Genomic DNA, 25159 nt, shown 5'->3' on the forward strand with positions numbered 1-25159 from the left:
TGGCCATGCCTGCTTTGTAGATAATAAATCTATACAATCTCTCTCTCTCTCTCTCTCTCTCTCTCTCTCTCTCTCTCTCTCTCTCTCTCTCTCTCTCTCTCTCTCTCTCTCTCTCTCTCACACAACGCAGTATGCACGGCGCGGCGTTATGACTTATGTCATAAGTGAATTGTATAGAAACAACTCACCAAAATTGACTATTGCATAACTGCTTTAAAATATATATATCTACGAAGGGGGGGGGGACCCCCCACCTTCACCCCCCCCGCCTCCCCCCACCCCCCACCTTCACTCCCCCCACGCCCTTCCTACTATACGTAGTACCGGCCGCCACTGCAATGACCAGGACTTATACCCCACCGGCTTCCCACCTACAAACACTGCCAATTGCGTTTGTTGGAATGTGTAACCAAGCCAAAGGTACTGCTAACGGGAATTTAACCTGTGGTAGGCAAGTTGTTTTACGTCTACATTACCCAAATGCCCCAGCTTCTTTTTTCTTTAAATATATCACTCATTACCTTGCCTTAGGTCGCTTTCACATATAGTTTTGGTGGACTCGGTGCGGTTCTGGGGGTGAAGTTGCAACATTGTTGCATTCTTCATTTGGTTCGCCTGCGTTCACACAGATATCTGTCAGGTGGACCGAGACCTTCTGAACAATGTCACGCGGTCGAAAAGGGCGCTTGTCTATTGGACAGTGGAAATGTGTGTGTGGCTGCGATCCCGTGTGTGCGCGCGCGCGTATGTGTGTGTCTGTGTGTGGACTGCGGAGCCCTCCAGATCAGCGGAGCCAAGTTTTGACATGGCATTGATCCATTGTTCTATTGAAGCAAATTACCACCATCCTCTCGCTAAACAACTTGTAGACCACAGTGTTTTTATGAGTGCCCACAAGTAGCTGTTTTATTAATAATATAATAAGCCGCGCGCCTCGGTAATAATAATAAACCGTGTTTTTTCTTCCTTCTTCCCAAGATGCACAGATATATAGATATAGATAGATAGAGAGATTAGATGCAGTGTGCTTGTTTTGCAGTGAGTGCTGCGAGCAGTGGTAATAATAATCACTTCCTATATTTGGTTCGCGTTTGGTTCGATGAAGCCGAACCGAGACCTACGTTTTCAGGCGGACTAGAGTTCGCCTGCTTGGTCCGCGGACCGAGTTCGACGCGCATTCACACAGACCCGAAAAACCGGACTATCGAATTCTGGTCCGAAAGTCCGGACCAAACAGCCCCTGTGTGAAAGCGACCTTAATGTAAAGATGCATGATAGGACCTTTTTGAGGCTTTGAAGCAATATAATAAAACAACACAGTTGGTAAGCTTGTGCGTGTATTGCTTCAAATTGGCAGCCAAGTATAGTTGCCTTTATTATCAAAGGCATCAAATGTCCACTATTTATATATTAACCATTTGGATTTTTTCCTGATTTTAAATGAGAACATCCAACATTTTGGGGGATTATGTCAAACTTCATATTAAAATCATATTCAGATTAAGAAGTTATCTCTGAGACATTTGAACACACAGTATCAATAAAGTGTTAGATGATTGCTGTTGTTGTGAACGTTGTGGATCATTTTACATCTCATAGATCCAACAGCAGAAAGTATTTATTTTTCACCATCATATGCTTAGATTGGAATCTCATTAGCACTTGAGTAACGAACAGTCAAATGTGTTTGTCAATACGTTCTAATGAGTGCCAACTTTGCTCAAGTAAAACATAAATGATGAGATGCTCAACTTCAAAAATATATTCATTCAATGCATTCGTTGAACAATCAGTAATTCACTTTGGAGATTTGTTTAGGTTTATCCTGGCACCAGGTCGATTTACCATTGGAGTTGGTGAAACGTTCCCCTTCAAAATATGTTTGTTTGAATATTTATTTTTGTTTAAAATCTTTTATTTATTTTTTACTGTTTGCCATCAGACTACTTCTCTCAGCACTTGGGGGAGTATCTGAACGTCTTGTCTGCTCTGGAGAGTCTTAATTTTGCCATTCTAAAGGCCATGGACAAAACAAAGGAGGTAAGCCCTCATCAGAATAAAGAAAAACCTTTTTACTTTGGTTCAAGGTTATTATCTCTATGAGGCGGAAGCCTGGGGGGAGATCATGTAATCTGTTGTGTGTCTGTGAGTCTGTCTGTCCGTCCACAGCTATATCTCGCAAACAACAGGGCAGATTTGGATGAAACATCACACATTAGCTGACAGAAGGGCCCGGGATTCTGGAATATTCTATTTTATTTGAATTAATTTCCATCATTGTATTTGGGATTACTTTTTATCTCCACCAGGTGACAGTGATTGAGTAATTTATGGGAGGGGGTAATGAACTCAGACTACTACTTTCATTGTGGGTATGATAGACATGCACAAGGTCCATTTGCATGTTCTTGGTATCTAGGGAGTGGGACATGATCATCTATGGACCTCAAGGAATGTATTCACTGTAGAATCCTCAGAAATGTTGTGTCTGTTACTATGCTTGAGTAAATTGTAATGAACCAAAGGAGAATATAAATGATTATTATTATTCTGTTTTCTTTCCATCTTTAACGGTGAATAACACCATGCTAAAATCGAAGCAAATTAACAAATGGCAGATGATTTACAGGGGGTTTTGTAGATACAGTTCTGAATGTTGCCATCCGGACACATGCAATTTGAAATATGAATATAGAATATCAGGCCTATAAATGACCTTATTATGGCCAAGTCATACATCTATGGATCGGCCCAAATCTCCTCTTTCCAATGGCTGTATTAAATCTGGATTTAGTACCACCCGGCGCCCGTTACAGGTAAGTAAAAAAAAAAATTGTTAAATAAAGTACAGTTACTTTTGTGGGAGTCAAGTCAGCCGGTCAGTCAGAGTCGGTGAGTTATGGACATCCGCAATTGTAGGCCAGCAAAAAGTATGTCAGAGGTAAGCGACAGCTGTGATTGGAGGATCAAGAAAAGGGGCAGGGTTTGAGACAGGTCTTATGAGTGACAGTATATCGACAATATCATGACCATGTACCTGTAGACAGGGCCGTTTCTAGCTTTTTGGGGGCCCTATGCGAAATGTTGTGTGGGGGCCCCTATTTTGTGAAACTATGGTGGGGGGATTCCAAACCGTTTAAGGTGGGCATGCATTTAACATTTAAATGCATCAATCTGGTGCACTGGAAAAGAGGCTAGATCCATGAAAAAAACGTATATATCTTTTTTTCTCACAAATTCAAACCAAACATCTCAAGTTGACCCCAGCAATGGCAGAAATATAATAAATATGAAACACTGGGGCTGCCCTACATCAAGAAACTCCTGAAAACTTACAGGATTTACCGAATCTGCATTATAACATCTCCCAAATGCACATAAATGAGACAGATACTGCATTTGCCTTACATTTCTGACTTACAATATTGAAATTTAAATGGAACTATTTAAGATAAAGTTAAAGTTAAATAAAGTTTGAAAATGCAACTACATTTGTGTCAGTAAGCTACTTATTTGTCAAGCGCTTTGAGATGCCTAATGTAAGGCGCTATATAAAATAAATGTATTATTATTATTATGTATTACCGTAAATCCTCAAATAGAGGAGGGACCTCCGATAAAGGAGGGGCCTCTTATAATGGGGGGGGGGGGGGGTGTTGATGCATTTAGACAAACACAGGCCTGTCTCTATTATAAGGTCGCAAAATTTATTATATTTTTCGTGCCGTGATATAGAATGAGATAAACTCTTGCCAATGGAAATCAAGTGCTGCCTCCCGCTACACTGACTACCGTACATTAACGTTTCACTCTGGTTAGCTTTAGCGCTAGCCGCTAGCTAACGTTGTCATAATATGGTAGATCTGTGGTGTCAGCTGGATGACGTTGACTTCGTTTGCAAACGTTAACGTTCGCTATCTATATGGCGTTGGCAGACGAGGCTGGTGTTGTCCAGTTGACACATTACAGACCATGATGCTATGATAACGTTAGTAGCTAAAGCTACTGCATGTAAACAACTCGATTCAACTGAGGAAGTCGAGAAGGTACCACACGCTAAACCGTCCCTGGACCCCACAACCTAGTATAGACAGTTCCAACTTCAGTGTGTGAATTACGTTAATCCCACAAGTGTGTGAATTACGTTAATCCCACAATTACTCAACTGCACTCAATATTTAAATACCAATGCTAGTCTAAATAAATGTAGACAGACAATGTACGTATTAAAAAATATAAATAATAATAATAATAATAATAATAATAATAATAATAATAATAATAATAATAATAATAATAATAATAATAATAATAATAATAATAATAATAATAATAATGCAATAAAAGTCTGGGGATTATGTCCATGATTATGTCTCTCTAGAAAAGGCCTGGTGCTCTTTGAAGCTGAGGTAAATAGAAGACCCGTCTTATATTTGAGGATTTACGGTACATATTTTTTTTATAAAGAAAGGCCCACTTACACAAATACATTTTTTTTAGCTGATGATTTGTTATATCCCTACAGGATATATATATATATATACAGTGTATTGAGTGAATAAATTTTTTTAATGCCATTTTAGGGGGGCCCCTGGTGGCTTCGGGGCCCTATGCAACCACATAGTCCACATATGGCAAGCAACGGGCCTGATGCCATTTTAGGGGGGCCCCTGGTGGCTTCGGGGCCCTATGCAACCGCATAGTCCACATATGGCAAGCAACGGGCCTGCCTGTATGTGAGGTTTGGTTGGTTCCCCGCCACACGCTCTCCTGAGGTACGGTACTGATTGGTGCATTCCCCGCCACACGCTTTTTGAACGATTGCCACTTTCATCACGCAGCTGTCATAGTTTGTAGTATGCGCCCCAGAGGGCTTTATATACCGGGACCTTCCTTCTATCGTTGTCGGGTCGTTCTGGAATACAACTGCATTTGCCTGCTTTTTTCCCCGTTGCTGTTCCTGGTCTATTTTCTCTCCAGGACCTTTCTGTGGAGAACCGCTGTTGAGAACCTTGTTCCCCGTTTGGAGCTGCGCCTCGTTTTGCCCGCTTTACGCGTTGCGCTTGGGTGAGTGGAACCAAACCCCTCTGGATTATTCTGATTGTGTGTTTTAGAAGAGACACTGAAGACTTCGTTTTGTTGCACTAACTCAGCTAAATTGTGTGTTGTGGGGAACACTGAAGACTGTCACTGTCAATTGGTTCTGGACCCAGCTAGGGAGGAGGGAACCACACTGCCTCTGTGTTTCGTTGGACTGTTTCTGATATCTCTCTCTCTCTCTCCGTTTTCCACCTTGAGTAAAAGCTGGGAGTATCTGCAGAGCCGCTGCAACGTCACATGCCAATTCCCCACCACTATCTCCAGGAGGATTCTGCAGAGCGGCAGATGACTCTGCCGAAGGCAGTCTCCCTATTAGTTTGAGAATTGTACTTTACCCTTTTTTTGACTCTGTAAATAAATACGCCCTAGCATTTGGCTAACTCTGAACTTCCTGTCTGTGCCGTTGCGTTTGAGGTCGGTTACAAACCATAACATTACGACCCGACCATGACGACCTCAGCCGACACAGACAGGGTCAGAACAGCGTTGGCGGTCCAGGTTGAGTTAACCAACGACCACAGCAACGACCACAGCCTACAGCTAGGTGCGGCTGCGGCTGCTGTACAGGAGCTCCGAGACCAGGTCCTGCCTATTCAGGAGTCCCTTGGCTCTCTGGCTAGCCTGCAGACAGCCCAGGGTAATCAGCAGACTAATATTCTCCACCAATTACAAGCGCTGAGTGAAGCCGTTAACACCTTGCTTGTAACCCCAACTACTACAGGAGCCTCGGCCGGAGCATCACCCGCAGCCGTGGCAGGCCCCGCGCCTCCCGATCCCGCACCTCGGGAGCCCCGTCTCTCCGAACCACGGTTGTTCAATGGTAACTTCGAGGATTGTGCCACATTCATCATGCAATGTGAGTTGGTTTTTCGTCATCAACCCAGCCGATTCACTTCAAGGGGAGCCCGAGTGGCTTACATGACTAACCTGCTCTCAGGCCGGGCAGCCCAGTGGGTTACTGCCTCCTGGGCAATGGGGGCTGATTTCTGTTTTTCCTACCCAGACTTCGTGGCTGAGCTCCGCAGGGTTTTCCACCACCCAGCCCGTGGCCAGGACCCTGGAGCTCGGTTGGGCACCTTCCGACAGGGCAGTGGCGGGGTCACCGACTACGTGCTGGAGTTCAGACTGGCGGCAACGGAGAGCGGTTGGAACAATCAAGCGCTTCGTCTCACCTTCATGAGGGGGCTCAACGACACTGTCAGGGACCAGCTCGCGACCCGTGAGGAACCTGAGTCCCTCGAAGACCTATTCAGCCTCGCCATTCGCATCGACGGACGCCTCCAGGAGAGAAGACGTGAGAGAACCTGACCGGGACCTCCAGAGGTTCCCCAGACCCCCCGTACTCGTGACGGTACTGCGGTCCGCCCTGCTCCCAACACAACTGGTGGTTCCTTCCCCTCCCGTTCGGTGCCCGGGGAGGAACCCATGCAGCTGGGACGTTCACATCTTAGCCAAGCTGAACGGGAGGCGAGGTTCAGGTCCGGCCTTTGCCTCTACTGCGGTCGGGATGGACACCGTATCGCCAACTGCCCCACCCGGCCAAAAGACCAGGCTCGCCGGGACCCCGGGAGATCCTGGTGAGCCGTTTTTCTTGTTCCCAGAGCCGTGCACCACCTAGCCGTCTGATGAGCGTCACCCTGGCCTGGGCGGACCAACGGGCCACGGTGGAGGCACTCATTAACTCGGGTGCTGACGAGAGTTTCCTAGACTTCGAGTTTGCTACCCGGGCCAACATTCCACTAGAGGACCTCGTGAGGCCATTGGAGGTGTTCGCATTGGACCAACACCGCCTGGCTGACATCACTCAACGCACCTGTCCTGTCCTGCTCACCATTGCTGGTAACCACGTTGAGAGACTCCAGTTTTTTATCACCAGATCCCCTCTTGTCCCAGTAGTCCTGGGCCGGCCCTGGCTCGCGCTGCACGAGCCCCACATCGCCTGGTCCTCCGGTACCATCAGGGGGTGGAGCTCCTCCTGTCATGCCCAGTGTCTTCAGGCGGCGTCCTGTCGCAGCTCCAAACGGGGAACCAGGTTCTCCACAGCGGTTCTCCACAGAAAGGTCCTGGAGAGAAAGTAGACCAGGAACAGCGACAGGGAAAAGCAGGTATATGCAGTTGTATTCCAGAACAGTAGTACTCAAAACGACCCGGCATCGAATGACAGAAGGTCAGAGTATATGAAGCCTCAGGGGCGCTGATTAGAACACACATCAGGTGCGTGATGGTAATTGATACTTGACTTAGAAGTGTGCGTTCGGCAACGGATCAATCATCACAGAATCCTCACAGTACCTTAAAGGAACGGAGCATGTGGCGGGAAACGGACCAATCATCACAGTACCTTAAGAAGCCTGTGGTGGGGAAAGAACCAATCCTCACACAAGGTTTCTACCAAAGTAACCGCTTAATTGATGAGGAAGACACATTTTAGTGTTATCTTAATGCTTACAATGCTTCTAGACTTGAGTCCTGTAACTGCTGCATGGAGTTTACCAGAAATTCTCCAGGTTCCGCCGGTGTGTGGACAGGACTCCAGAGAGCTTCATAGCTCCGTAGTAACAAATTGCCCCAATCTATCTACCTCCCATAAAGAGATTGTCCGACTCCCTCATTACAGTTGTTAATTGCAATAGAGGAGAAATAGGAAACTGCTCTTGGCTTGTTTGTGGAAGCAATCGCCTGGGATCAGTGAGACAAATCACTGTGAGAATGGAAAGCAGCAGCGCTTGTTAAAGTAGATGAGAGGAGACGCCTGCTGAATAATTATACTTCCTCTCATAATTGGAACCCCCTGTTCCTCTATGCCGGGCTCTCAATTACGCTGTCATAATAGGGAGGTCTGCAGAGGATTGTGCGACTGCTAGTTAACAGCTGTGGTCTGTCACAGATTGTCAGAAGTATGGGCTTCTGGACTGCAAATCCCATGACACCTTTCAGCAGAGGCTCCTTGTCAATTGAAGCTTTGAAGTCCAGATGTTGCCGTGCTACCTCATTATCACGCTGAGAGGATCCATGTGAGGCTCCACTGGGATAATGCTTAATGAAGGTCTTCCTGGGGACCTCCAGTCGTTATTATGTCTGCTATTAAAGCCATGATGCCTGGAATGTGGATCTTGGTCATAGAACAGTGAACGTGTTCAGAGAATTCATCTTTTAATTTACTTGTCACCTAGTTAAAATGAGCCTTTGATTGTTTGTTCTCTCTCTCTCTCTCTCTCTCTCTCTCTCTCTCTCTCTCTCTCTCTCTCTCTCTCTCTCTCTCTCTCTCTCTCTATCTCTCAGGAGTACCAGGATTCCAGTGTGCTGGGTCAGTTTGTCACCAGGTTTATGATGAGAGAGACCTCCAGTCAGCTGCAGTCTCTCCAGAGGTCTCTGCAGTGTGCCATGGAGGCTGTGGAGGAACAGAGTAGCCCTGCCCCGTCAGTACTGCTTACTTACTCTTATCCATACTCCACACTGCTACATACTACCATATCAACAAGCATACTGGTTAGTGCACTAATGAGGTTATTGTGGCCCAGAGGACTGAGAGGTGTGCCACAGAGGCTGTGGAATCGCAAAGTGGCTAAGACAACATTAAAAGTGAAAGATTAACACAAGATACAAGATACAAGATACAAGAGTTTTATTTGTCACGGCATACAGGTATACAGTGAAATGCGGGGGGTCTCGCCCGCAACGATGTGCATAATACAAGTAATAATAATAAGTAATAATAATAAGAGTCCAACCAATAGAGCGACATAGTGCAATAAACAGTAAACAAAGTAGGCATATCGGTATCTGTACATGAGCTATTTACAGAGCATGGTAGGACATGCTAGGTCCTGTGGCAGTGCAGTACACTGTTAGCTGTGAGAAGCTGCAGAATACAGTCGGCGGTAACACAGCCTTGGCATTACACTTGTCTAGTGTACCTTTAAAGGAACATGCCAACATTACAGGAAATGCGCGTACTGTCTTCTCCAGCCTAGCTTAGCACAAATTAATGGAAGTGGAAATGAACCAGCTACCCTAGAATTTTAAGCTAGGCTAGTGATCCGTATCCGCTTCCATTCATTTGTGCTAAGCTAGGCTAGCATGCAAGTCGGTAAGCGCATTTCCAATAATGTTGGCGTGTTCCTTTAAACATAATTTACTCACCACTGGCCAGATTGCTTACGATTCATACTCTCTCACATGGAGCATAATGGTTCCATAAAGTCTAAACCGAGCTCATGAAATCGAAACGGCTCAATGTCGTCAAATTTAATTTGGAACCAGAGGGCTTACAAGTGGTCCTGGGGAAAACAGCATGGAAACTGGGTTTGAAACCTTTTTCTATCCCAAAATTACATTTGTGCCTCACACAATTTCAGCATCTCTCTGAGATGATCGTTTCTACTGGGGGTAGACATCAGAGATGATCGACTGCACAGTCCATCACTGGCACTGTATCATGAATCAGGCTATTTGCTGGAGTCAGATATCATACGTAGGGTCCTCTTTTCACGCACCGTCCGGGGCGTCCGGGGGGGGTTTATAAATTCATGAAAATGTCCGGGTTTCATTGTTTTTCAGTTTCAGTTTCAGTTTCACAGCACTTTGCGAGCGTCTGAAGACTCAGGACTGCATTTTTCGCATATAAATATAAACATATAAACTACGGAATTAAAGCGCTATTTGTTGCCGTTCTAATGCCATCTGAATTGACTAAATATGTGCCTCGGTTCTCGAGTTACATGCCGATATGTCAGGCGTGCAACTTTTTACGCGGGCGCATCAGATTATCACCCCGGAATCCCGAGGCTCCAGAAGTAATTTCCGCCGATTGCGAAAATGATTGGTCAGCGTTGTAACTTGTAGCCAACAATGAGTGTACAGTAGCTTTTCAGTGGGTGAAAATTGACAAGCGAAGACAGGATCAAGGGATTTTTATAAAATTTTGACCTGTACTACATAAGACTTCAGGCTATGGATGTGCAAATACTACACAAAAACGTGAGTACACAAGTTCAAGTTCAACTCAAGTTCAGACCTATATGATACTCTATTCCATTAGCACTAAAAGTGATTTTCCTTTTTTGCATTAGTAACTTCAGTTTACCTGGATGTCTCTATAAGACTAATTTCTGAACGGATTTTTATAACATTTGGACCTGTACTACATAAGACTTCAGGCTATGGATTTGCAACTACTACACAAAAACGTGAGTACACAAGTTCAAGTTCAACTCAAGTTCAGCCCTATGTTACTCATTAGCACTAAAAGTGATTTTTCTTTATTGTGTAAGAAACTTCAGAATGTTATCTTTCAAAAGAGACCAGGCTTATGCATGTGCTATAAGCATAAAGTATAAAGATAAGCTTTGCAAAAAAAGTATGCAGTCCTCAAGTTCAAGTAAAAAAATTGCCGCTTTTCTGCGTACATGTTAAGAGGTTAAAACAATAAGGTTTGTTCAAGAGGTTTGTTCATCACATATACACAAGTCATATAGTGAAATGAAGGTGGCCATGCCCGCTTCGATTGTATCATTAAGTATCTCGAGGCTGGGGCCAGCATGTCCTCTTTTTTGGAAATCAAAATATGGTCACCCTATCATACGGAGAACTAGTTGGTGAATAGATTATAATATTATACTGTCCTTTCTGTCGTGTAATTCAATTGCCTCACCATTCTCCCTCTCGTTATAGCCATCTGTCAGGGCCAGCACAACACAGAGATAGACTGTCAACGGCGCAGCGTGTGGCAGCACTATCCTCGCTCCCCTCTGGGTGCTGCCCTGGTATCATTGGATATAATAGAGAGATTATAGCCAAGGTGAATTATTGAGAGGGCACCAGAGGAGGCTGAAAGGGGGAGACAGGGATAGAGGGGGGGAGCAGAGAGAGGGAAAAGAGAGAGTGAGGGAGAGCAGAAAATAACGTAAAAGAAAGAAGAGAGAAGGTGAGTCACACTGAGGAAGAGAAGAAAGAAATAATGTCAAATAGAAAAGTGGAATGAAGAGAGCATGGTGCAGAGAGAGAGAGAGTGTGAGAGAGAGAGAGAGAGAGAGAGAGAGAGAGAGAGAGAGAGAGAGAGAGAGAGAGAGAGAGAGAGAGAGAGAGAGAGAGAGAGAGAGAGAGAGAGAGAGGTGCAGAGAGAAGAAGTATGTGGGAGACAAACACTTGTGTTTACTGTTTAGCAGGCTCTCCAACAGAAATACATGCAAGTAGAGTTTGGAAGAGGGACAGTGTGTGTGTGTGTGTGTGTGTGTGTGTGTGTGTGTGTGTGTGTGTGTGTGTGTGTGTGTGTGTGTGTGTGTGTGTGTGTGTGTGTGTGTGTGTGTGTGTGTGTGTGTGTGTGTGTGTGTGTGTGTGTGTGTGTGTGTGTGTGTGTGTGTGTGTGTGTGTGTGTGTGTGTGTGTGTGTGTGTGTGTGTGTGTGCGTGCGTGCGTCAGGGGCGGATTTAGGATTATAGGAGATCCGGGGCTTAGCCCAGATAGGTGCCTCCTTTTTTTTTTTTGTTTTTTTTTTTTTTATATTTTTTTTTGTTTATATATATTTTTTTTTGTTGCAGGCAAGGGGTGGTTTGGAGGGGGTCAGGCACGACCCCCTCCACGGCAGATTTTTTTTGAATTTAATTAACCTGTACGTGCAATTTCCTGCAATATAGAGCCTTCAATCTGGCCAGGCGTCTATGATTCACTGATACAAAGTAAAATAGTGCAGTGCAATAAAATAGTTAGTAAAATAGAATAAAATAATGCAATAGTGCATTGCAATAAAATAGTTATCATCGTATTTTTTCGGGAGGCCGGTAAGGAGTGCATTACAGTAGTCGAGTTGGCTTGAGATAAAGGCATGGATCTGGTTTTCAGCGTCCTTTTGATTTATAAATGGCCGTACTTTAGCTATGTTTCTAAGGTGGAAGAATTAAGTTTTTGTCAACTTGTTGATTGTGATTTAAAGCTTAGGTCTGAGTCTACCATGATACCAATACTTAACTCACTCAAATACAGTTAGCAGCTGGATAGACCACAGATGGAAATTAGCTTCTGCTAAATCTGGTGCAAACATATTTTCATGTAACAATGATGAATTGTCAAAAAAAAAAAAAAAAAAATTTAAATAGATTCAGGGCTTTTCAGAAAACATTCGGGGCTTGAGCCCAAGTAGCCACCCCCTAGCCCCGCCCCTGGCGTGCGTGCGTGCATGCACCACCTGTGCTCTGGGTTCATTAGAACTAGCGGTGCCTTCAACAACAAACACCCCCCAGTGTTGCTCTGTCTTGATGTGGTTCCGTCTGTCCTGCCACTCTCCCTTTTAACACCTGTCTCTCTCTCTCTCTCTCTCTCTCTCTCTCTCTCTCTCTCTCTCTCTCTCTCTCTCTCTCTCTCTCTCTCTCTGTCCAGTGCCTTCTCTCTCTCTCTCTCTCTGCCGCACTCCTGAGTTCATTGTTCTCCCTCGCCCCCTTGTGACTCCACTGCCTGCTTGCGTCCTCTGGCAGTTATTCTTTGTCTTCATGATGGTTACCCCCCCCCCCCCCCCCCATCCGGCAGGAGAGAGGAAAAGACACCGGAGCTGACAGCGATCCAGCGGAACGGCAAGAGGTGCGGCGGCAGGGTCCATAACAGCCTGCGTCTGGTTCCGTCAGACCCCTTCTCCAGCATCCTGACCACAGGTGATACTGCTGCTAGGGTTACTGAACTTATTATTATTATTATTAATGCAAATATGTAAACAGGCCAAACCACTCTCAATTGACCATAGTCACATGGTGGCCATTTTGCTCCTATGTCATGCTCAGGTTGTGGCCTGTTTCAAGATGGGGACTGAGACACAAGAGCAGAATGGCCACCATCATGGATATGGTCAATGCGCTACAATGTCTTCCCAACCAACTGTGTGTATGTCCTGGAGTTGATTACAAGACTAAAAACATTAACGTGTGAATATTTTAATTTATGATGATGTTCTTTTTCTTCATGTGCTCTAGGAGTGACCATGGAGAATGGAGAGAACTGGTGCTCTCAAATCAACAGGCTGCAGCAACTCCTGGACAAGCTGGAGTGTCAGGTATGAATATTCTCTGGATGCATTGCCTCTGTTGTATTGTAATTTTCAATTAGCTATGGTCCCCCTGCTGGTACCCCCCTCCCCCCCCCCCCGGTCAGCACATTGGAGCACAGCCCGAAGCCCAGAGTGATGGTGTTAAATGCTGGCTCTCATCCAGAGACACTAAATGGCTTCATCAGATCTTAAAATGAATATGCGTCAGTTTGAACATAGCCATTCCAATAAGACTGACTTAATGTCTACTGTAGCCTGGCGGCATATGTTGGACAGATGGGTACGCAGTGCATCTCACACATCTCCACATCCCAGAGCTGCTCTCTCTCTCTCTCTCTCTCTCTCTCTCTCTCTCTCTCTCTCTCTCTCTCTCTCTCTCTCTCTCTCTCTCTCTCTCTCTCTCCTCAACTTCTCCTTTATTAATTCCCTTTCTACCACCCTATATATATCCCATATATCTTGATCTTGTTCATTCTTTCATTTCTTGTCAGTCTTTCTCTCTCCATTTCTATTGGTCTGTCAACTCAAAGGGGGGCTATAGCATGATATCAAAGCGATTCATAACCTGCAGTGTGTTCTGAAGTGCAATATTAATCTCCACGCACCCCCTCCCCCTCACACCCAATCTCCCAGGAACATAGCCTTTAGAATACCAAGCTCATTCTCTGGCATTCCATATACAGCAGTACATTATTCACTATATCATACTTTGATACACAGAGAGTGTGTGTGCTTATTGCGTTTCTGATATACCATTAGCCTCGCAAGCCAGACAAATCTTCTGGTGTCACAATGGAAAACAGGTCTGGCCTCCCTCCCTATTCGTCCTAAAAGTCTGTGCCGACCAAATGGCCCCGGTATTCACTGACATATTCAACTTGTCCTTAGAACAGGCTGTCATCCCCACCTGTCTGAAAAAGTCCACCATTATCCCTGTACCCAAAAAATCCACGCCCGCTTGCCTCAACGACTATCGCCCTGTAGCCTACATAGCCATGAAGTGCTTTGAGAAGCTAGTGAAGGGCTACATCTGTTCCTCACTCCCCAACAGCCTGGACCCCCTGCAATTTGCATATCGCCCCAACAGGTCCACGGAGGACGCCATAGCCCATGTGCTGCACACAGCAGCATCACACCTGGACAAAAGGCAGGGGAACTATGTGAGAATGTTATTCATCGACTACAGCTCAGCATTCAATACCATAGTCCCCTCCAAACTCGTAGCCAAGCTCAGGGACCTGGGCTTGAACTATGACCTCTGCCAGTGGATCTTGGACTTCCTGACAGGAAGACCCCAGGTGGTGAGAGCAGGCAACTGCATCTCCTTATCCATCACTCTCAACACAGGGGCCCCCCAGGGCTGTGTTCTGAGCCCCCTCCTCTACTCGCTGTACACACATGACTGTGTGGCACAGCGGAACAAAAACACAATTATTAAGTTTGCTGACGACACAGTCGTGGTAGGCCTGATCTCTGCAAACGACGAGAGGGCCTACCTGGAAGAGGTAGAGGACTTGGCGCGATGGTGTCAGGAGAACAACCTCTCCCTGAACGTCAGCAAAACAAAAGAGATGATTGTGGACTTTAGGAGGTCGGGGGCCAGGGACTACAGCCCCCTCAGCATCAACGGGGCACAGGTCAAGAGAGTGAGCAGTTTTAAGTACCTCGGAGTCCACATATCCGAGGACTTGACATGGACCACACACATTGACAGTGTAGTGAAGAAGGCACGACAACGCCTCTACTTCCTTAAGCGTCTAGGGAAGTTCAAAACGAGTCAGAAGATCCTCAAGAACTTCTACTCGTGCACAATAGAGAGCATCCTGACTGGTAACATCACCTCCTGGTTTGGGAATAGCACCGCACAAGACCGCAGCAGACTACAGAGAGTGGCCCGTTCAGCCGAGCGCACAATTGGAGGTGGGCTTCCCACTCTCCAGGACGTTTATAACAAGCGTTGCAAGGCCAAGGCTAAGAGAATTCCAGCCACCCAAACAACTGCCTCTTTGAACTGCTGCGGTCAGGCAAGCGCTACCAGAGCCTCATGGCCAGTACAGAGAGACTCAGAAGGAGCTTCTATCCCCAGGCCATCAGGATGCTCAATGACACTATGTAACAACCCATCATCTACATACACTGCACACACATCCACATCCACATGCACACACTCACTTTAAACAAACACTCACCTTACCACTCACTTTATTCACTTTAGACACTTTACCACACTTTATATTTATCTATTATTAAAGAGATTTGCACCACATTCATACCTCATTTGCACCCTACCCCAAGTTCTGTACCTCTGCATTCTACCTCACTGGTACTCATTTTACTCTGTATTGTATATTGTATATTGTATATGTATATATGTATATTGACTTTATCTACTTTTTACTTCTTAATTATTTTACTTACTTTCTCTTTACTGTATGTAGCACACTCTCAGGGGCTCATAAGAAACAAGCATTTCATTATAAAGTATCCTGTATTTGTATTTTGTTCTGACAAATAAAAACAAACTTGACTATTCGATGGCTTGGTCCAGCCAAAATTGTGACAGTTTTGGATGCTGATGCTGGCACAGGGTATAGTTGACTGCTGCTAGAGGCAACAGTGCATCAGGGTAATGCATCATCAGAAATCGCACGTAACGAGGCAAACCTGTGCATCTTAACTTGGTTGGAAATTAGGTGCGTAGTTGTGACCATGGAGTTCAACAAAAAATTCTATAAAGTAATTTAGAACTGACTATGTAAAGAAACTCAACGTATTAAGAGCATAACAACTGCATTATTTTTATTCTGCCTATTTTTATGCGCTTCCGGTCAAATTCATGTTTCTGTTCTATGCAAATTTGTTCTTACTGTGCACTGTGCCGCTTAGACTCATTGCATCAACATTGATTTTGTATTGTAAATGAGGGCTATTTTATTGTATTGATTAATAGTTTAACTATTTTATTGCACTGCACTATTTTACTCTGTCTTTTCTATTTGACTCTTAACTATTTTATTGCACTGCACTATTTAGTTTGCTCTGTCTACTCTATCTTGCTTGTTGATTGCTGTCTATTTTGGAATTGATCAGACCGTAACAAAGAGGCCTATTGGGATGTTAGATCCTAATGTGAATAACTATATGTGATTTAATTATCTATTTGGTTTTATACTTATTTCACGTCTGCACTTTATGCATTGCTCTTGATCTGCCAATTTTGTGCTCATTTTATGCCTGTCTTTTTTCTTCTTCTGTGAAGCACTTTGAGCTGCAATTCTTGTATGAAAGGTGCTATACAAATAAAGTTTATTATATTATTTTGTGGGAGTGCAGGAATGACGAGACGGTCGTTATTCCTTTTTACTTCCCAACATGAATTACGTAAATAAAGTGTAGATTCAATTCAACGTATACATTGACAGCTGACATATGTAAACAACACCACCACCACTTCCTGTTTCCCAGAATTCACCCGTTATACCCTCTGAACCCAGAGCCTTACTTGTAATTTAATGTAAAATGTGTCCCACCTGTGGCCCAGCTTTCACTTTAGAGTTGCTCGGGACAGACACCGGGCTCACTACCTCACACTGCTCTGCATCTATCCATTATTAATCCAATATTAATATCACAATCCCTGCACCTTATCAATTGACGATCTGTTGTGCAATGATGTGAATATATAGGCTAGTCCTACATTTAAATGTGTACCATTTTAACATCTCAGTAAAGTAGGCTACCTGTTGTAGGCTTTCAGGAACTGCCGCATCTTCCGAAAGAATAAGTCCCCCTCCCCATATCTTAAATAAAATGCTCAGCCCATCCAATGAATTTGGTCTATTGCACAACCCCTCGCATCATATCATGAATCTATTGCACAACCCCTCACATCATATCATGAATCTATTGCACAACCCCTCACATCATATCATGAATCTATTGCACATCATATCATTAATCTATTGTACAACCCTAAGCATCATATCATGAATCTATTGCACAACCCCTTACATCATAATCATGAATCTATTGCACATCATATCATTAATCTATTGCACAACCCTAAGCACCATATCATGAATCTATTGCACATCATATCATTAATCTATTGCACAACCCTAAGCATCATATCATGAATCCATTGCATAACCCTAAACATCATATCATGAATCTATTGCATAACCCTAAACATCATATCATGAATCTATTGCACAACTCCTCACATCATAATCATGAATCTATTGCACATCATGTCATTAATCTATTGCACAACCCTAAGCATCATATCATGAATCTATTGCACATCATATCATTAATCTATTGCACAACTGGCCACTGCCGAAAAACAGCTTGATAGGGAGGAATCGGTGTCTGAATCGGTGTCTGAATCGGTGTCTGAATCACTGTGCTGAGCAGCAATCAATGCTTGACGAGTCAGTGGTAGTGGTACGTCAGCAAATTTGGGAATTTCCAGCTTCCCCTGAACGCTACTTACAGCAACCTTTTGCATCTCTCCACTAGATGGTCCCCTGTCCTCAGCGAGAGCCTCGCCACAGACAGAGTCACTCAACGTCAAAGCTTGAGTTTGCTTCCTCTCCTGTGCCCTGGTGACAGCACAAGTAGAAAAAACATTGGGGTGATTTTTTATCAATTCATCACACAACAAGTCAGTCAATGGAGCGCTTTCAACCTCCAACACAGGGATCACACTCTCCCCAGCAATATCGTTCCCCATGATAAACTCAACACCCTCCACAGGGAAACATGTGCGAACGGCGACAGGAAAACAACCTGTGATCAGCTCGGACTGTACATGCACCTTATGCAACGGTGCGCGCATACACCCCATTTCAATACCTCTCACCATTGCACTAGACTGACAGTAAGAGTTTTCATTCAGCGGTAAGACATCAGCCAGGATGAATGACTGAGAACCTCCTGTATCACGGAGTATTCTCACCTTTTGTTGGTCACAGACGTCACCCGACAGTGACACACAACCATCAAACATAAAGGGTTTAAAACAGCTATTACTTTCTTTCTCCAGAGAGCTACTCTGGTCAGAACATGACACTGTACTAATCAACCCCACACCTTTTGGTTTCTTGGCTGACCCTCTTTTCTCCTGTCGCTTCATCAGCGTATGACATCCTTTTACCATATGGCCTGTCTTTTTACAATAATTACACACCACCGGTCTTTTAGACGGCGGTGAGCGTGGCTGGAACGCTGACTCAAGAGGAGTGAATGAGCCGCCTCCAACACATACATCAGGACGTACAGAAACATGTTTGTGTGACCATTCAAACTCATCTGCCAAAATCGCAGCCTGTCGGAGTGTTGACACCCTCTGCTCATTTAAATAGTTCACAGTTCGGTCTGGCAGGTAGGCTTTGAACTGCTCAATAAGTACCAATTCACTCAATGATGCAAAGTCCTTTACCTCACACGCAGAACACCACCGAGCAAAATTAAGTCTCTCCTCCCGGGAGAAATCAACATGGGACTGGGAAGGAGACTTACAGCAGTTGCGAAAATGCTGCCTGTATGCTTCTGGTACTAGTTCGTACACACGCAATACAGCACTTTTCACACGCTCATAGTTCAAGCTGTCATCCACTGACAACGCGGCATGTGCTTCTTGTGCCTTCCCTGTGAGCCTGCATTGCAACATAATTGCCCACATGCCCACTGGCTAACACAGAGCCTGCGCGATGCGTTCAAACACAGTAAAACACAACTCCACTTCAGACTCATTTTTTTTATTTTTTTTATTAATAGTTTGAAACACAAAACAGCTCAACATAAATACAGTACCATACAGACAAAACTAAACTCACAAACAATAAACAATACAATACAGTACAATACAGACAAAACAAAACTCACAAACGGTACAATACAGACAAAACATACTAACAAAATGGGGGGGGGGTGGGGGGGGGGGTGCAGATCAAACACTCCTGCTTTCAGTCATAAGTATTCTCCAAATATGTCCTTATATAGATCCAGGGACCGTCCTCTCCATGGTCATGTTCAGCGAGCGTTGAGGCTGCTCGTTCCATTGTCAATAGGTCCATGAAATCCCTCATCCAGGTGTCCATGCAGAAACAATTTGGCTTTTGGATCTTCCAGTTCATCATGATAGTACGCTTAACTGACATATGTGCTAGTGTAATGATGCGTTGCGTAAGTGCTGATTGTATACCAACTACCCCTATGCCCAAGAGGCAGACTTTTGGACATAAGGGTATCTTAACACTGAGAATAGAGGATAGTCTTAAAATGACCTTGTGCCAAAAACTCTTCACTGTGGGGCAATGCCACAACATGTGGATGAGTGTTCCTACCTCCCCACATCCATGCCAGCACAAATCTGAGATGGCTTGATCCATTTTTTTTATTTTACATGGTGTAATATAAGCTCGATGAACTACCTTTAATTGTATCATTTTATATCTTACACATTTTGATGATGTTGTTGTATTTTTTAAAACCGTCTCCCATTGTGGAGCAGTCAAGGAGACCTTCAAATCCCTCTCCCACTGCTGTTTAATGGAGGCCAGGCCATCTGATGAGCTAAGTAACAGTAACCTATAGATCTTAGATACTGACCTCCTTTCTGAAGCGATCCTTCTTAGTCTGTCATCCAAATCCTTATGTATCCCCATATCTCTATTTTTCATGGATACTGATCTTACTACAGATCTCAACTGAAAGTACAACATGAATTCACTATCTCTTAAATTATACAGATCTTTCAATTCATTAAAAGGTATCGTCTCTCCATCCTTCACAATCTGTCCTAGTTGATGTATTCCTTTACCCTGCCATGAAGTATTTACTAGTGTGCTGCCCCCAGCCATTAACAGGGGGTTAGACCATATGGGGCATGAAGGTAAAGAGATCCCTTTGAAGGCTAGCCGTTTCTGTAGGGTTTTGATTATCTCACATGAAAATCTTATTATCGGGTTATCCATTTTAAAATTAGGTTTGGGGTGAAACCATAATGATACCAAGGATACCGTCTTACTAAGTTCTGATAAAATATTCTCCTCAATCCATTTCCAACTGCCTATTTCGGTCTTGCATATGTAACCCCATGACAAGGGGAATCTGGCATTATAAGAGAGATAGTATGAGTAAACATCCGGAATACTAAGTCCACCGCTATTTCTTGGTCTCATCAATTTCTTGTAGCTGATTCTAGGTGTCTTCTCCCTCCATAAGAAACCTGTAAATAGCTTATTTATCTCTTTAAACCAATACGAGGGGAATTTGAGTGGAACAGCTGATATTAGAAATGATATTCTAGGTAAAATATTCATTTTTATTATCTCTGCTCTACCCCATAATGAAATGGGTAACACTGTCCATCTCTTAATATCCTCCCTAATTGTCTTCAAGAGGTGTGGACCATTAGAATCAAAAATCGTGTCTATAGGTGTCCGGATGTTTATTCCGAGGTATCTCATACCTTGTGATCTCCACTGTAAGGGGGCAGATCCAATATGTGAAGGATGGGTCAGGTTATTCAGAGGAATAGCTTCACTCTTATTAAAGTTCACCTTATATCCTGAAAACTCCCCAAATGCTTTAATCAGCTTCATCACCTGTGGGATTGATTGACAGGGTTGTGTTAGTGTTAATAGTACATCATCTGCATACAGATTAGCTTTAAAGTCATGCCCCCCAATATTGATGCCCGTGATTTTCTCCTCTGCTCGTATGGCACATGCCAGCGGTTCGAGGGCGAGGATGAAGAGTGATGGAGAAACCGGACAACCCTGTCGGGTGGACCTGAATAGCTGAAACGGTTGAGATATAATGCCATTTGTTTTAATTGAAGCTAGTGGTTTGTTGTAGAGCGCCATCACCCAATGTATGACCGTGGGTCCAAAACCGAATCTGGTAAGAACATAAAACAGATAGTGCCATTCTATTCTGTCGAAAGCTTTCTCAGCATCCAAGGATAAAGCTACCGCTGGTTGTTGTAGGTTGCCCGCTTTTGACATGACATGGAATAGTCTCCTCATATTATTAGAAACGTGGCGGCCTTTAATAAACCCTACTTGATCAAGGTGGATCAGTGAAGGCATGACTGTCTCTATGCGCATGGCCAGGATCTTAGCAAATAGCTTATAATCGCTGTTCAATAAACTTAAGGGACGATAATTACCCATTTGTGAGTGATCTTTATCAGGTTTAGGTAACAAAGAGATAGTAGCCTGGCACATACTCTGAGGCATGGATTGATGAACTATTATGTCATTGAATACTAGTGTAAGCAGTGGGGTTAGCCTGTGTTGAAACTGTTTGTAAAACTCTAAGGTGTATCCATCATTCCCTGGTGCTTTCCCTGTTGAAAGGAGGTTCATGGCAGATATGATTTCTGATTCTCTGATAGGACCCTCTAAATCAGGGGTGGCCAACCCGCATGCGGCTCTTTGCCCGTCAATGTGCGGCTCTTCCATCCATAAAAAAAAATAATTTTTTTTTTTTTTTTTTTTTTTTTACTTTTTTTTTTTTTTTTTACTTTTTTTTTTTTTTTTATGTCACTCATTCCATAAGGACGTAGAATAAACATTTACAATTTTTTTTTAAATGGTCCATTTGCATGTTCTTGGTATCTGAATCTAGGGACATATATGGATCAGTGTCAGAAATAGTGTGTCTGTTACTAGGCTTGAGTAAATTGTAATGAACCAAAGGAGAATATTAATTCTATTTAAAAAAAAATTATCTTTGACTGTAAATAACACCATGCTAAAATTGACCAGACCTGAAAAATCTAAGCAAATGAATAAAGGGAAGATGATTAAACAGAAGGTTTTGTAGATACAGTACTAAATTCTGCCATCTTTTTTATAATGTAAATTTCTCCACCATTCTTCATCATATTGCAATGATGCATATTGTTCACAGAAAGGTAGAGAAACTAACTGCGTTCTGTTTTATGGCAATAACGTTCAGGTTTGTGGGAGATAATCCCAAAAAAATAAGAGAAATTAAAAAGTAAATCCAGAAGTCAGATGATTGACAGGGGCTGGTGTGAGCTGGGTAGGGTAGTTTTTCGAAATTTGAAAGCCCTGAGTCTCTTCCTTCAAAAGACTACTCACTTTTGGCTGTGCCACTTCCTCCTGTCAATATGCGCCGGTTTCCGACTCAATGCCCTGAGATTTCTATAATCTTATATTTCACTAATAACAGTTAAAATAATTGGTAAACAAACATAATGCTGAAAATATACACTTTTACTGTATATCTCGGGCTTAAGAGGTTAACCCTGTGAGGCCCAAATTAAAAAGAAATTAGCAACTTCAGAGGCCAGAGGGTGGGACATATAAACACATTTACTATCAAATAGCATTGTGAGGCTGAACAACAGGACCAATTGACTATACATGTGCTTAAAGGGGAACTATCTTATAAATGGCTTTTTTCAGTGTTTACCATTGTTTCTTAGCTATGTGGACTTATATTAATAGGATATATGTCTCTAATTATCATATTGGCGAATTCTTCCAATTCTCCTCTCACAATATTCACCCTCACTGAACTGAGTCATCTGAAAATGTGCATATCTGTGATGTCAGAGATTTCTCAGCTGCATAATAATGTGGCAGTTGATGTGGCAGTTGGCACCAGGCCACACAGTGGTTGGAGCCCAGCCTCAAAACGGCTTAAGATCTTGAGGTAGAAAAATGCGGTTTTTAGTACTTGATTAGAAATACAAAACAATGCATTTTTTTTGAAAAAAACCTAGGTGTTCCATAGACTCACAGGAATTGTGTAAAAGTGCCCAAATAGTGAAAGAAATAGTAAAATAGTTCCCCTTTAACATTTTTTAAATAAACATTATTTTTTTAAATGGCTAAAAGTGATTTTGTAATTTTGCAACCGTGGGTCTCACAGGGTACTTTTAACCCTGTGAGGCCCAAATAAAAAAGACATTAGCAACTTCAGAGGCCAGAGGGTGAGACCTATAAACACATGAAGGGTGCCGTGACTGAAAAAAAAGGTTGAGAAACGCTGGTATATGGTGTGGCTCTTTGTGGTACCACAGTAATTTTTTTGTGGCTCTTAGTCTCTGACTGGTTGGCCACCCCTGCTCTAAATGCTCCCTTTCTACCTCTTGTAATGTGGGTAAGGATATGTCCTTAAAAAATATATCCATGTCTTCCTGTTTTTTAGATCCTTCTGACTGATAGAGTTTACTATAAAAATCACTGAAAGCTTTATTAATTTCTGTTTGTTCATAAATAACTGCACCTGTACTATCACATATAAATGGTATTGATTGGCGATTTTCTAATTGTTTTAATCTTAGTGCTAGCATCTTACCGGCTTTATCTCCTGATTCAAAATATTTCCTACTGAGTCTGAAAAGAGCAAACGCTGTCTCCTCATGTATAATTGATTGCAACTCTGTCTTAAGAATCAACATAGTATTTTTCAGTTGTATATTTCCAGGGTTAAGCATGTGTTGTGTTTCTACAGCCTTAAGTTCTAATATTAAGTTGTTTTTCTTCATTATCATTTTCTTCTTTCTGGCTGTAGAATAGCTAATAATCCACCCTCTGCAAGTTGCTTTGAATGCTTCCCACACCATTTGTATTGAAGGGACAGATTTTAGATTAATATTTATAAATTCAGTTATTCTCTCATTTATCAAAGATACAAACTCTTGATCTTTTAGCAAAGAGTTGTTAAATCTCCATTGTTTACTTTTGTGATTGTTTACAGAGAGAGCTAAGCGCACTGACATGGGGGCATGATCTGAGATTATAATATTATGGATGTTGCACTCTATCACATTCTCAACTGTACATTGTGAAAAAAGAAAGTAATCAATCCTTGAGTACGAATTATGAGCATGTGAATAGAAAGTATATTCTCGGGCAAGAGAGTTTACTACCCGCCATATGTCTGTCAAAGCCAGAGATACCTGCAACTCATTGAGCGCTGCTGACAATGCACCATCTGATATGAGTGGGTGGCCCGATCTATCCACTGCCGGGTCACTAACTAGGTTGAGATCACCTCCTAAATAAATGTGGTCTGCCGCAAAATGAGATAATGCCACACTCAATTTGGATAGAAATTCGGCCTGACCAATATTGGGTGCATAGACATTTACTAACGTGCATTTAGTATTTTGTAAAAAACCTGATAGAATGATAAACCTGCCATCCTTGTCAATAATTTTTTGAAATAGTCTAAACGTCAGTCGTTTTGCTATTAAAATACTGACGCCCCTAGATGCCCCGGTACCTGGTGCTGAGTAGGCCTGGCCTACCCATCTCTGTCTCAACTTAATAGAGTCCTCATCCTTCAAATGTGTCTCCTGCAACATCGCAACATCACAGTCCAGGGATTTCAAATGACTAATGACTTTATATCTCTTTGTTTTATTTGAAACCCCGTTTACATTCCAACTAATCATGTTAATTGTGGCCATCAAAAATTATATTGCGCTTTAGCTCGTTGAAAAGGTTGGATAAAAAGGAAAATACTGAATATATGTTGAAGTTATCAATGGTCTGCACCAACAAGGGGAAATACACACAAAACACATAACAAACCATACAAGAAGTGCCAATAAAAGGGCACACACATAATATAAGGGAGATAGAACCTGTGTCCATCCCCTGTCCGTGAACAAACTGATAAACACAGTTATCCGCACGCAGTGATCAGACCATGTCCTTAATTAAATGCATGATCCGTGCATCCGAAATTATTACTATAGGGGCAGTGCAATACATAACCTCAGAAAACAAAATAATATATATATACCTTCATACACACAAACCAAAAAAAATGTATTATAATAATAAACAGTATAATGAAAGAGGCTGCCCTTAATGTTCATTGCATACCTTGCACGGGATCTTGCTCTTCACCCACACTAAATAACTCAGTTGTCATGTCTACTGTCAACTGTCAACTGTCAGTGAGTGGTGGGCGTGTCATACCTCTATGCTCTGTCCATTAGCCAAAAATATTAGGAAGCTTGATCTTCAAT

At 43.0% G+C, this 25159-nt stretch overlaps 1 protein-coding gene across 1 annotated transcript in view; it reads left to right on the top strand.

Moving 5' to 3' along the window:
* necab3 (N-terminal EF-hand calcium binding protein 3) overlaps window positions 1–25159 on the top strand; it is a 156665-nt gene that overhangs the window by 106660 nt on the left and 24846 nt on the right. Inside the window, exons 5-8 of the mRNA XM_084316175.1 lie at window positions 1943–2040; window positions 8383–8519; window positions 12621–12742; window positions 13058–13137. Coding sequence (XP_084172301.1) covers window positions 1943–2040; window positions 8383–8519; window positions 12621–12742; window positions 13058–13137 — 437 coding nt within the window. The remainder of the gene's footprint in view (window positions 1–1942; window positions 2041–8382; window positions 8520–12620; window positions 12743–13057; window positions 13138–25159) is intronic.

The sequence above is a fragment of the Notolepis coatsorum genome (genome assembly GCF_963971535.1).
Source record: "Notolepis coatsorum genome assembly, chromosome: 6".
Taxonomy (NCBI): Eukaryota; Metazoa; Chordata; class Actinopteri; order Aulopiformes; family Paralepididae; genus Notolepis; species Notolepis coatsorum.